The 13,458-nt window shown below is 55.9% G+C and overlaps 1 protein-coding gene across 12 annotated transcripts in view; it reads left to right on the top strand.

Moving 5' to 3' along the window:
- Window positions 1–13,255, top strand: part of ARHGEF7 (Rho guanine nucleotide exchange factor 7) — a 103,981-nt gene extending 90,726 nt beyond the window's left edge. For 9 of the 12 annotated variants that reach the window (XM_045162528.1, XM_045162536.1, XM_045162530.1 and 6 more), the window contains 4 exons: window positions 2,273–2,449; window positions 9,775–9,874; window positions 10,074–10,128; window positions 10,967–13,255. In XM_045162528.1, the coding sequence (XP_045018463.1) occupies window positions 2,273–2,449; window positions 9,775–9,874; window positions 10,074–10,128; window positions 10,967–11,089 (455 nt within the window). In that variant the 3' untranslated portion in view covers window positions 11,090–13,255. Of the gene's footprint in view, window positions 1–2,272; window positions 2,450–2,843; window positions 9,875–10,073; window positions 10,129–10,966 lie in introns of those variants that run through there. The other 3 variants (XM_045162529.1, XM_045162532.1, XM_045162533.1) reach the window with 3 other exon arrangements.
- Window positions 13,256–13,458: the final 203 nt, after the last annotated feature.

Below are 13,458 nucleotides of genomic sequence, written 5' to 3'. Positions count from 1 at the left end.
AGAGGACGGCTGTGATGGGCACCGCGACGTGTGCTCAGCTTGGTTGGTCAAGCTGCCTAAACCACTGGTGTGGAGGTGGTTTGAGGGAAGAGGTTCTTAGAGTTACTGTCAAAAACACAAGCCTAGAGTAAGAGTTGTTTTTGTTTTTGTTTCTGTTTTTTAATAGCAACTCACCGCTGCCCGCTCCCCCCCCCCCCCCCATGATTGCATTTAGAATTTTTGCTGTAGACACCAGTGAGTTTACTGGGTAAATTTCAGTACCTCTCAGTGTACCTGCATTTTATTTATAATGTCTTATGTGAAAAAATCTTAATCTGTTGTGTGAACAGGAAAAAAGTGGATTTTTTTTTTCCCCCAAATTCCTGAGCATTTGAGAGTTGGCATGCAGGGTGGATATAGTCAGGATGTGGTCTGTTCAGGAGGAAAAGGGGCTGAGCTTCCCCCGCCTCGGACTGGATGTCATGAAATCGGGCGTGAAGGCCGGCTTTTATGATGCTGTGTTTCTGGTTCCCTTCTCCGTCCTGCTCGTGAACCGCCCGTCACCTCGTTTGTGCCACCTGCAGCGTAACCCGGCGGTTCCAAGCGGTGGCACGTCTGTTGTAAAAAAAAACGCTGGAAAGAAAAGAAGAGGTGGAAAAAGGAGCTGTTGGGTGCTTTAACTTAGCTTTTGTTCAACGTGACTGCAGGCATGAGGCTAGGGCCAACAGGATTAGCCCCTGGTACAGCTGCAGATGATCCGGAACCTTCCTTCTGGCTCGTAGTTTTCACGTCCTGCCTGTGATGTTGGCACGTCTGTTGTGCACCGTGTCTGGTGAGAACGCCTGTCCATAGTGACCAGTGCCCAGAGCAGGTGAGGAAGAGCAGGGTGTGCGTGTGAAGGGAGTCTGCAGGTGACAGGGCTGGAGTCTGTGAGTGCAGACCGTCGTCCCTGAGGACAGGACGGCTTCCTGTTTGAGACTGTATTTTGGGTGATAGGCTATTTGTGCCTGTAGTTTTTTGGGTTTTGAGTTTGAGATTTTTTAAAAAGTACTCATCTCCATGTCAGCTGTATGAAGTGCAGCTTTAGCTTGCCGTCTCAGGTGTGCGGGCCTAGTGGCGTGCGCTGTGTGTCCGTGCGGGCCTCGCTTCTCCCCCGGGCGCAGGGCCCTGGCGTGTGTAGGAGCCGCCACGTTCCTGTGTGTCCACGTCTGCTGTGTGGGCAGAGCGCTGGACGTTGGCCAGCACAGTGGTTTTTGTGTTTAGTCGATGTTACGGCCTAACTGCCCTGAGGCCTGGGACTGGCCTTCATTCAGGGTTGTCAGGAACAGGTGGCTCCGGGGTTGTGTCCTTCGTGCCGGCTGGGTGGTGTGCTGTGGAGCCTGGGGACGGGCAGGCGGGGCGGCTCTGTCCCCGTGGAGCAGAGATCGTGGGCGTGCGCGCCCCACCTTGGCTCAGTTGGGTGCGGCGCGCCTGGGCGCTGGACGCCCACGTCGCCCACATGGCCTCAGTGTCCACTGCCGCCCTCCCGGCCGGGCCCGCCGCTCATGGCTCCCCTCGCGTCAGGGGGATGGTCAGCATGAGGGTTGATGGCGTCCTGCCAGACGTTCTTCCCGTGCGACCACTGCCCTGGATGCGTGTGGGTGGGCGCTCCGGGCTGGGCCTGCGTGCTCTGCAGGGTGGGGGAGCAGGGGCAGGGCCCAGGCCCGTATCAGACCGTCTCCGTCGGAAGTTCTCGCAGTCGTTAAAGTTGCACAAGGTAAGTTTAGACCCCCATTGTTGAGGTGGCTGAAGTCTGGCTGAAGAAGTGAGTCAGAATCCTGGGGAACCGTTTTGCATTCACTATATGCACGTTAACCACTAAATGGTTCTTTTACAAATAGTGTCCTAAATGAGACTATTTGTTAATTGAATGTGTAGCGGAATTGGTTATCTTTCAAATGTCTTTAGAATTTTCTTGTGATTGTGGGCTTAATTCGTAAGAGATTTCATAAATGAGGGCCTAATAGCAGTAAGCTTAAAAAGGAGCAGTTTGGAAATGGTATCGTGATACCGGTTTATTTAAATAATCATCAGCCTAGCTGTGTTCTAAGGGTGGTGCTAATGAGTAAGTCAGAAGATGAAACCCAGCCGTACATCAGGAGACGCGCGCGTTGCTGCCGTGTTCTAACGCTCTTTTCTCTCTCCCTTCTCTTCCCGTCTCCTTTTGCGTTTGTTCCATGTTTTGGTTGTGGCTCTTCCTGCTCGCCCCCCTCCGCCTGCCCCTCCTCCCCGTCCCCCCCACCCCCCGTCTTAGCATGGCAAGGCACTGACCTGATGCATAATCACGTCTTGGCTGACGACGACCAGTCAAGTCTAGACTCCTTGGGTCGTCGCAGCAGCCTCTCCCGTGTGGAGCCTTCAGACTTCTCGGAAGACTCTGACTATGACAGTATATGGACAGCCCATAGTTACAGGATGGGGTCTGCATCTCGTAAGAGCTGTTGCTCATATATCTCTCACCAGAACTAACGCACGTCTCAGCTTTTCTTAACGATGCTTGTTGTACCGCAGCCTGCTTTTCTTAGATGTTTTCTTGCTGTTTCTTGTCTCTTTGATGTGATATTTTAACAACTTTGGGGAGCGTTTCTGGTATTTCCCATTGTACTTTGTGGGGCTTACTGGCCACGTGGAGTGTCCACTCAAGCGACTGACTGTTGAAAGCGGTGGCGTGTGCACACAGCTACACCGAGGGTCCTCTGTCCACGGACAGCAGTGGTCTCACAGCTCCACGTGATAGGGTTTTTATTCTCAGTGTAGCGACTGTCTTGTTTCTTTTTAGATACAGCTGTATGAACGCTTTTGTATTTTATACTGAAACCACACAGGTTTGTGATCTAAGTGCCAGCGACGTGGAGGAGACTCTGGCCTTCCGTACAGGGACGTAATTGTGTGTGTGTGCGGGACGCGGCGGTCCAGTAGTTGTGGAGAGATGAGAAGAACCCTGTCTCCAGAGCTGAGTCCAGACCGGACGGCCGAGTGCTCGGCTGCCCTGGGTGCCCAGGAGGAACCTCCGTCAGCGCGGCGGATGTGAGCTCTGGGCCTGCGCAGGCGCGCGAGGGGCACGTCCACACCCCGCAGATGGCCAGCTCCGGGCCCCACTTCCCCGCAGGCCAGACACCTGCCCATCACCCCCAGACTTCTGTTAGTTGGAGGAGTCTCTCTTAGAAGGCACTTGGCAAGCCGGTGCCCCTGAAGTGCAGGGCGGGAGTCCAGCCTCTGAGCGCGAGGGTCAGGCTGTGTGTGTACCCAGGAAGCCTGGCCGCCCCGACTCCCAGGTCCGAGCCCGTGGCCTCTGGGCACACTGGCTTGTTTTCAGATGCAGGGACACTCCCTTCACAGCCCCAGTGGAACATCGCCCTCACTCTCGGCTGTCATGGCGATGCGAGTCCCCAAAAGTTTACCAAGTTGCTGTGTAACACGCTTATGAGACTCTCTCAGATCTGGGGATGCCCCTGCTTCCCTGGGGTTTGTTGTGGGAGCTTCTCACTGCCCTCCCTTGGACTGGTTCCTGCTTCACGAGAAACTGACTGTGCCCCATGGCACGCGCTTGTGGCACCAGTGCACACGTGGCCCACGCTGGGCGGGAGGGCGAGGCCCCTCCCCTCACACTCAGCTGTGCATTAGGGACGCCCGAAGCCAGCCTCAGAAAGCAAGACGCCGTGACAGTGGGTTGGCGTTCCCCTCCCTGTGCCCTCTGCGCCCGCCTCTGCCGGCACCAGGTGTGCAGGGTTCCGATCTTGTTTGCACGGAGTGGCCGTGAGCCGGCGCCCTGCACCCTGTGCCCGGGCAGCTGGCCGCCTGTGCTCGGCACTGGTCCCTGCGGCCCTCCCGGGGTCCCGGCAGGGGCTGTGCTGGAGGGCCAGTGCCATAGGCAGGGGCTCCTTAGGAAAACCAGGAGTCGCACACGCCCGTCTGTCCCCGAGTGTCTGCTGAACTGCTTAGGCCACCTGGAGAGTTGATATTTTTGTATCAGTTAGTGTAAATAAGAAAGTTGAGGAGCAGTCTTTTAGATTTAGTCGGAGCCCAGTATTCATCCGTGGGAGAGAGGAGATTATATACCTTCAGCCAAGTAGCAAATGGAGTTATGGGAGAAGTACGGTCACTGCGAGGCTCACATGCTTCGTGTTGTGCAGTGAACTCAGAAGCGCCTGTTTTCCTTCACGTCACGTCAGGCGACGTCACAGCTCTCCAGACGCTCACAGTGCAGGTCTTCTCTCTGCTCAGAGCCTGTGAGTGGGGCGGGCCGGGCCTCGGTGCACGCGGGTTTGCAGGCCATGTGCTCTGTGCGCCTGGGTTTCTCTTGAACGCCAGATGGGTTTTCCTGACATTGATGTTCCAAACACCAAAGTTTTCCTGTTTCCCATAATTCCTGTTTGTGCCAATTAAAGCCATTTTGACAATGATTTTCTGTTGATGCTAACTAAGATCACTACAGAATGACCACCTGGCTGGCTGGCTGGTTTTATTCTGAAGTCTGGCACCATTTGCCCTTGTGACGTAGTTGGAAGTATTCGTACCACTGGCTTGAAAGCCATTCTCACGGGGCTGAGGCGAAGGAGCGCCATGGCCAGTGTTTCCACTTTTGCGGAACTTCAGTCGTGCTGAACCAGTACCTGTGTTTCTGCCATTCTGTAATATCTCTGTGTACAGTTAGTATTATAACGAAAGGGGGAAGAATCTGAACTAGAAGGTAGGTTTAAGCCATTCCCAGACCCTTGGCCAGCGGCTCGAATGGTGTTCCCACTGAACTGATGCCACGAGTCTATGAGCTGTATCATGTGTTCTGCGTAAAACTGCCAAAACACAGGGGTGTGTATAGTGCTGAAGACCTTGGAGAAAGTCTGCGTGCTGTGCTCACCCTGAGCGGGAGGGCCGCTCTCCGTGGGCGCCTGCCGCGCTGGACCCAGTCGGACATGTACCTGGGTGTTCATTGTACAGTATGCATACTCCTGTTTGTGGCTGCATATGGCAACGAAGTGTTTGTTTTATATTCAAAAAGAAACGTCTGTTATGTACAGTTGAAATAAATTTTGCATTTGCTAGCCTCTGGCTTCTAATATGTGTTACATGGAGGGGAGGTTGGGGTCGGGGAGCAGAATTCGCAGTTTACTGTGGTTTGGCTGTTTGGAACTAGCAGGTTCCGCAGGACGGCAGGGCGGTGCTCGCCTCGTACCTGCCTCGGTGGCAAAGCCTGCACTTTCTCAGGTTAAAAATGTTCTAGATGATGCACGACTCTTCTTCTCATGTTTATGTCATGTTTCCCTCTAATTCTTTTCTTAAAGAAATTTTCGCTCACTGGGAGGTTTGTCTTCAGAAAGAAGAGCTCTCTCTTTCCTCTCTTTTGGTGGAGTCAGGGGTGCGCATAAATGGAAAAAAGCCCACCCTTCAGTGTTTTTTTTTCCGTAGACTAAGGTCTCAGGTTTTAAGTTTTTATTTGTAGAGCGCGTGTCTAGCTGACCAGGAAAAGCAGAACAGGAGGAAAAGAAGTGCCTGTGGCAGGTCCGGGACCGGGCCAGGGTGCAGGTGGTGCCCGGGTGCGCATCCTTTCTGAAGAGGGGCCTTGTGCTTTTCTTTTGTGTCTTCCTAAGAAAAACGAATTGGAACCTTATCACAGCCAGAAATAACAGAGTGGCCTGATGGAGAGATCTTACTAAGTGGAATTTTTTAAATGTTCGCATTTTGTCTTATGCTGAAAGTTACTCCGGTTTCTGTGAGTTATAAGAAGTCATGTGAATCGTGCTGTAAAGGTACTCCACCCCTGGCCAGAGAAGCGGACGCTTGCTTCTGAAAGACCCTCCATGGTCTTCAGGGTCTCCAGGCGGCCGACCCCCGGCCCGGACCCACGTGCACAGCGCAGCCCCTGGGTTTGGAACTGCAGGCCATCGGGGGTGCCACCCGGGGGTGGCCTGCCAGCCATGACAGCGCCCGGGTCAAGGCCCTCTGCTTGCTGTCCGGGCAGGCCCTCTGTCCACGAGGTGGGGTGCTGCACCCGTCCGTGTTCTCAAGCTGAGCTCCACGGCCCCCTGGGGACCTGTGACAGACTCAGGGGACAGGTGCTCAGTGGGTCTCCAGCTGCCAGGTCACCTGTCCCAGGGAGTTCACGGGTCCCCAGCGCCTGCTGCACCCCCAGCTGAGGGCGCAGAGCGACCCCTGCTGGCGGCAGTGCTTGTCGGCCGGCGTCGGCCGCGTTTGCCCTGAGGAAGAGCCCTGTGCCGAGCCTCAGCAGAGCCGCGCAGTGCGTGTGCGTGTGCTCACAGACACGTGCAGGGGCGTGTGCTGGCTCACATTCCTCAGAATGTCAGCCAGAAAGCTGCAAAATGTTCCTCTTGATGATGGAGGAAGTATTCAGCACTCAGATTTAGGGAGTGCTGAATTCAGGTTAAATGGGTATTTTTGCTGGAAATCTTAAGCACTGTGAACCTCCAGGAAGTGGTACAGCGTTCAGCATTTTCCACAGTGAGGTGCTGCAGAATCCCGGTGGTCTCCTGGAAACACAGAGCTCTGTGTTGAGCACGGAGTTGGGGAGACACAGGCCCTGTGTGTGCTGCGCCTCCGTGAGCACACGCTCCTGTGTCTCGGCCCGTCAGTGGACGCTTTCAGAGTGACAGCCGTCTTCGGAGGCTCTGCTATGGAATTCTTTTTCCAGCCTAACTAATTCAGAGAAGATTTGCTGTCATGCCTTTAAAAATACTGAACTGATCTTGGAGAAAGCTTGTTAAATCTGCCTGCTTTCTAGAGCTTTGTTCTCGTAGAAACAGTTGACTTATTTATAAGCTTGGCTTGAGAATATTCTTTTGTTGTTTTGCTGAAAGACTTGCAATTTTTTTTCAGTTGTTTCACAAGAGTATGTTGAAACTAGGCAGCCTGTGGAGCTCTGTGCAGGCTGAGGGGTAATCTCCACGCACAAGCCTCCTGGCACACCACGCACGGCCTCAGTGGCCTTCTCATGTCGGTGCGTTTCAGGAACCCAGCCACTGACACTTCTGTCCGTCACGTAGCCTTCTCCTGCTCTCGCGTGCTTTCAGCGCATTTGCCGAAATGCGAACCGGGTCCTTCTTGCACGTGTAGCTCTTGGATCAGGTCTCACAGTCACCTCACATCGTGGAGGGTGTGGTTACGAAGTCATCTGGCAGAAGATAGCTGTCTAAGTGGCCTCTGCGGAGGTGGTGGGCCTTGCTCTCTTTTTGCGGCTGATGGAGTTGAGGCTCCGAGCTTTGGTGTCAGGCTGAAGTTTCCCGAGGCCCGCAGCCCCAGCCCCTGCACAGCCCTGCTCCTCGGAGTGGACACCGCCGCCCCCTCCACCGCGCTCCTGTTCTGCATATCATTTGAAGACTTCATTGCTGCCAACGCGCAATGTAAATAGGTTGCCTCGGCTTTGAAGCTAGAAGGTGGAAAAATAATTGAGAAGCATAGAATTTAACCTTCCTAAAGCACTTACGTGAAAAAACACATTCAGCCTGTGGTCTCATTAGCTAGTTCTGGTGAAGAAACGTGTTACAGGCTGCCCGTGACCGGCCCACCCTGGTGGCCTTGGCCCGACCGTGGCACACAGCTTCCGGGGCAGAGCAGGTAACAGTGGGGACGCCCGGGGCGCCGGGCTCCCAGGTCACCCACCTGCTTCTGTATACAGGGAAACCAAGTGGAGCCCTTTGCTCCCTGACGTGTGGTCCACACAGCAGAGTCCTTAGGAATACTTGCCTGTTTTCAGGGAAAATGGCACGCTGCCTCCTCCCAGTAGGAGCATGGCCGACGCTGGCGCTGGTGTCGGGAGTGCAGGCACCTGGCCCTTCAGATTCTTAACCCAGCGGCCTCTGGGCCTCAGTCGCGTTTCCCGTGTGCGTTTCCTCCCTAAGCAGTACTTCTGCCCGTGGCCCAGACATCCCAGAAGTGTGTGCTGAGAAAGGCCCGGAAGACAGCGTGGCCGCAGCCCCGCGCAAGGCCCCTGGAGCCGGTCACCGCCGTCAGCAGGACGAAGCCTTTCAGGACGTGTCCGTCCCCAGGCCCAGGGCTCGGAGGACCTGGCAAGCCTGCAGGCCGGCCGCTGTGCCGGGCGGGCTGTGAGCTGGGCGCTGCCCGCGCCCGCCCGCCCATGGAGCTGCCGCTGCAGGACCCGCGTCTCGCTGCGAGCAGCGCCGCTGGTGGAGGGCCGTCTTGAACAGCAGCCGACAAGTTCACACACAGACGTGCTGCGGTGCAGGAGCGCCTTCCGGCCGTGGCAGGGTCCCAAGCAGTCCCCGTGGGTATAACACTGACCTCCGAGGCCGTGTGGACGCCGTGCCTTGGCTGGTGTGGGAGACTCTCTGACCCGTTGGCGCTGTAAAGTGGCGCTGTGCCTCCCCGGGCCGGGCGGCCTCCTCCCTCTCAGGCCAGACGCTGTGCTTTAGCTCGGCCTCCCTGTCTGCGGGACGGGGCTGGAGCCGGGCTTTGCAGACGCCCGCACGGCAGCCAGCAGGGGCACCCAGCCCCGTGAACCAGACCCTCCTCTCTGTCGCCGGCCTCCCCGGGAGTGAAGGGGGCGCTCGGTCCCCACGTGAGGAGCGTCGTGGGAGCCCCGTGTCAGCAGCGTCGACAGCCGCCACAAGCCCTGTTCTTTCAGAGGAGGGAGCGCTTGTGGTAGATGAGATGTTGGTGGACCGTCAAGTCCCGTCCTGAAAGCCTGTGTTGTGCCGAACGCTCGCCACGTGAGCACGCCCGGGGCCCTCGTCCAGTGTGACGGACCTTTGGGAAGGCAAACAGAGGGTCAAGCAGGGAAGACGAGGTCGGGCGAGCCGAAGCGCTGTCTCCGTGGTTAAAGCGTGTGCACCAAACAGCCAGGTGGATGGTATTGGCGAGAAAGCTGCGTTTATCACAGTGACCACCAGCAGGGGCCACGGTGGGTCGCGTCCTGCCTTGGATGTGCATCTGACGTCATTTTCAAAACGTGGAATGATGCACATCAGTGCTGTGTAACTTTAAAAAGGTGGTTTTCTTCCTTGCACCCTTAAATGAGGTTTGATTCTCGTTAATTTCTGAAGAGCCTGTTTTGCAGTAATGGTTTCTCTGGCCACTGTCCTGGGTAAGCTTTTGTGCTGGGTCTTGGTTAAATGACATAAATATTCCTCTAATATTGTAAACAGTGTTCCTCTTTTTGGAAAAATGCTTATATTCCAGGGAATGTAAATACAATTTTCATAAGAAGATCAGTAATAAACTCTTTCTTAACCACGTGCTATAACACTTTTAGCTGTTGCTCTGGAGTTAAATGTTTTAAGGACCAGTTCACTGACTTGATAAATATAGGAATATGTCTTCTGCGTGATCTGATGGTTCTTCCTAAGATTCTTGGAATAAAATGGCACAAAATTTGATTGATTTGAATATCCCCCAGTAGTTTGATTATTTCCTCCAAAATGCCCAAGTCAATATGGTCAGAATCTTCAACTTTACTACGTGTTGAAAATTTTTTAAAGATCCATAATCCAGATCCAGAAACTGAAGCTCAGTAAATTGCAAAAAAAAAAAACAAAAACGCTAACCTTTTCTTTGCCCTGTCGTGCTATGGGCTTGAAGAAGGCTTGGCTTCAGTCTACAGAGGGAGAGGAAGTTGGTAAAGGTTACTCATCCCCATTTTATCTAGAGTATGTATTTCTTAACATACTGGAATTAACACCTGGAATTTAATATTAATAATCAAGTAGTGTTGTATAGTCAAGTTCTTATAGTTCTGCCATGGTATTTACCTGTGGGTTTCTTTTTTTTTTTTTTAAACGATGACAGGTTCACGCAAAGAATCTGCTCCGCAAGTTTTGCTTCCAGAAGAAGAGAAAATTATAGTTGAAGAGACTAAAAGTAACGGTCAAACAGTGATAGAAGAAAAGTAAGCTGTGTCTCAGTGTTTTAAAGTGTCTGTGGTGGGAGGGCTTCCTGGCTGAGGTCCACACCCTGTGCATGGCATCGGGCCTTGCTGGAGCTGGGCCCAGGTGAGCGGGCCGAGGGGGACGGGCAGGGCGGGCGGTGGGCGCGGGACGAAGTGGGGTGCTCGCAACCCTCGCTCAGGGTGCCCCCTCTCTGTCTAGGAGTCTCGTCGACACTGTGTACGCGCTAAAAGATGAAGTCCAGGAGCTACGACAGGTCAGTTGCCATCTATCTGTAATCATTTTAACGGGGCCGACGAGGAAGCCACAGTGTTAGACCTGAAGCCAGCTGTCCATGAGTACCATGAGGCCAGTACAGGAGCCTCCTCCCGGGGACTGGATCTCAGCAGCAGATCAGCAGTGGGTCTGTGAACGTGAGCGACAGGAAGTGCGTCTTTAAGGCGACTTGTTAAGCATTCTCTCCACTGCCCTGGTGTTAGGTGCCAGCAGAGACTGTTCTCTGTCACCAGGTGTAGCATGGTCCAGGTTCTTGAGAAGACCTGTCAAAAAGCCGGTTAGACTAGGCTGCCTCGCCGAGCAGGCTTGTGTGAGCGGCATCGTTTGTGCCAGTGGCTTCCGTGTGCGAGACGCAGCTCGTGGCTGGCCCGGGCTGGACGGACGGCAGGGGACCGGCCACGCACCCAGAGCTGCCCCCGGCTGGCTGCCTGCCATTCTGCCCGCCCAGGGGCCACGCTGGCATTGGCCGCGGTGGGGGTGACGGGGCCCCTGACTCACCAGGCTCTGTGCCCCCTTCTTGGTGCCGTGGAGACTGTCAGGGGCGTGGGAGAGCGGGAGGGACTTGAGCCCTGCCTCGTTCCTTGCGGCCGCTCTCGCGCTCTGTTCTGTAGATTCTCTGGTTCACAGTCATAGGTGGAGCGCCGGGCCTGCTCCATCTGCCAGGAGCTGCCCTGCGTCTGAGACCCTTGGGGGCCCCATCAGCCACGCCCCTGGTCGTGGTGCAGGGCGGGCTCCTTCAGCGGGGCCCCATCTCCTTGGGGAGGGGTCCCCTTTGGTGCCAATCGCGGTTAACCCCCTGCGGTCTGCTTCACCCGCAGGACAACAAGAAGATGAAGAAGTCTCTGGAGGAGGAGCAGAGAGCCCGCAAAGACCTGGAGAAGCTGGTGAGGAAGGTTCTCAAGAACATGAACGACCCTGCTTGGGATGAGACGAACCTCTGAGGGGCGTCCTGGTGCTTCGTTAAGACCGGTTCCGAGACTGAGCCGGAGCCCCGCGACCCCCGCCCCTGACGCTCAGGCTGCGGGCGGGGCCGTGTGTGGAGACTGCAGCCGCGCGGCCGTGAGCTCCAGGCCGAGCCCAGACCGCGTCCCCCCCACACCCAGCACCTCGTTCCGCAGTAAGCGTGGTGACGGTGTCTGGACTTGCAGGCTCCGAGTGAGCACGTGTCAGTGTTAGGTGTACGTTCCCTGTAAATGCCCTGTTCTGAACGCACAGAGAGCTGGTTCCATCTGGGCTGACTGCTGGGCCGCAGTCTCTTTGCACTCACCTCTCTGCTCCCGTGCCCTGGGGCTCACCGCTCGTGGGGACCATAGGCTGCAGACACATAGGTGTTTCTGGGGGTACCTGCCGGGCTGCGGCGCTCCAGAAACACCACCCGCTGTGTCTGCCTATGGCTCACCTGCTTAGACCTGCAGGGGCCCCGTCTACCCTCCAGGCTCCCGGTCGAGCGGGGTCGAGGTCCACGTGCAGCACTGGGGCTGAACCCGGGGCCTGGCCTCAGCCCCGAACCCGGGAACCACGTCTGCTGCCCCTGGGCCCCGTGACAGCTGTGTGTACGCCCACCTCGTGTGAGCACGTGCATGGCGGAGGGTGCCTGGCTGGGGCTGGCCTGGTAACTGGGCCAGGTGCACAGTCCCATCCTCCCAGAAGGAGCAGCTCCTGAAGCCTGTAAATAAAGTGTGTTATTTATTGCACGTTGCTGCAGCCCATGAGGACGCACTGCTGGGCGCAGGTGGCCTCTCTGCGTGAGGCCACTCTGACCCCAAAACCTGTCTTCCCGTCGGGCACGGGCAGGCCTTCCGTGCTCAATGAGGAGGCAGTGTCTGAACTGTTTATGCACGAATCAAGCAATAGAACACGCCTGAGACTCCCCAAGGAGTGGGGTCAAGACCGGGCCCCCCATGCTAAGTCCAGATGGCCAGGGCCCGTAGGAGGGGCCCAGTCCTCATGCCCGGAGCCCCGCCTGGGGTCCAGCCAGTTCACGGGACCTGCTCCTCCGCCCTGCTCTTCTGAAGAGGTCATTTGTAAAGTGAGATGAACTTGGAGAGGACAAGTGTTGTGTCCCTAAAAGCCCAAACCCCAGCCCCTGGATCAGGGGCGTCTCAGAAATGCCTGCGTGGCATCAGACGCGACTGTGACGTGCGCTCCTGTGTCTGCGTCGTCCGGACGCCCCTGAGCTGGAGCAGCTGCTCGTCTGGGCGCCCGGGTCCCGCCTCGGCCCCGCCCTCAGCCTCCCCTGCTCCGGGGGTGGCAGGGGCCTTGACGGCCTTGACCTTGTAACGAGAGCTGCCAGCTGCTTGTGCTTACGTTTATTTTCTTGGTTAGTGGCAGGGCTGGGGAAGGTGGCCCTGGGAGTGTTTGGTGAGCCCCGTTTTCACAGCAGGCCCTCTGGTGAGGCGTGAGACCCCGTGGTGGGAAACAATCCGATCGCGTGTGCTGGAGTTTGCTGTCTCAAGCGAATTCTCCCTCAGGAACCGCGTCCTCACCTGACTCTCCAGCACTTGCGGTGGGTGGTGCCGCCGCCCTCAGCCCGACGGGGCGCCCGCAGAACCTGCCTTAACTGCTGACTTGAGCCTCGAGGGGGCACACGTGTTCTCAGCCCTTCTCCTGAGGGGTGGCCGTTGACATGCTTGTGTGACGCATCCTTCCCAGGCCCCAGGGTTTTTACTAAGCTTTCTAGGGAGCAGAGACGATGCATCTGAGCAGCTCTTCCTGCAGACCTGCCCTGTTGTCAGTGGGCTGCCCCCGTGTCTCCGGGGGGCCCTCGAGGAGCTCGGGGTCCCAGGGGATGTCAGGAAGGGGCCGTCTGCCTGCTGGAGTCACCTCTGCCCCACCTTCCACGGACGAGGAGACGGAGCCACGTCCTTGCCCGGGTGGGAGGGGACGTACCAGAGCTGTTGTGGAGGCGTGCCCTGCAGCAGGTTGAGTGGTCCTCGCAGACTCCCCACGGGCCCCGGGGCCCGCATCCGTGTTTCCGTAGGACGCACAGGGCCCCCTTTCACAGCTGTGGGGGTGCTCCACGAACAACCCCCGGTGTCCTGCTCTTGACTACTCACGCTCTGTTGTAATTATTATTATTAAACTGACTATTTTTCTTATGTTACAAACACGTCACTTTATTGGCTTTTTTTTACATGTGTGTGTGTTAACTTTATCCTTCTGGATTTTTTTTTTTTTTGTATTTTAAAATTTTGGTGTGAATTTTTGATGCTGGAAAATATCACATTTATGTTTAAAATCTAGAGTTTGGGAATATTTGAAGATAAGTTAGAAAACAGAGTCTGGGAAAAGGGCTTCCCAGGTGGCACTG

Source organism: Bubalus bubalis, chromosome 13 (genome assembly GCF_019923935.1).
Source record: "Bubalus bubalis isolate 160015118507 breed Murrah chromosome 13, NDDB_SH_1, whole genome shotgun sequence".
NCBI lineage: Eukaryota > Metazoa > Chordata > Mammalia > Artiodactyla > Bovidae > Bubalus > Bubalus bubalis.
Note: the sequence above shows the minus strand (reverse complement) of the source record. Positions and strands in the feature narration are given on the sequence as shown.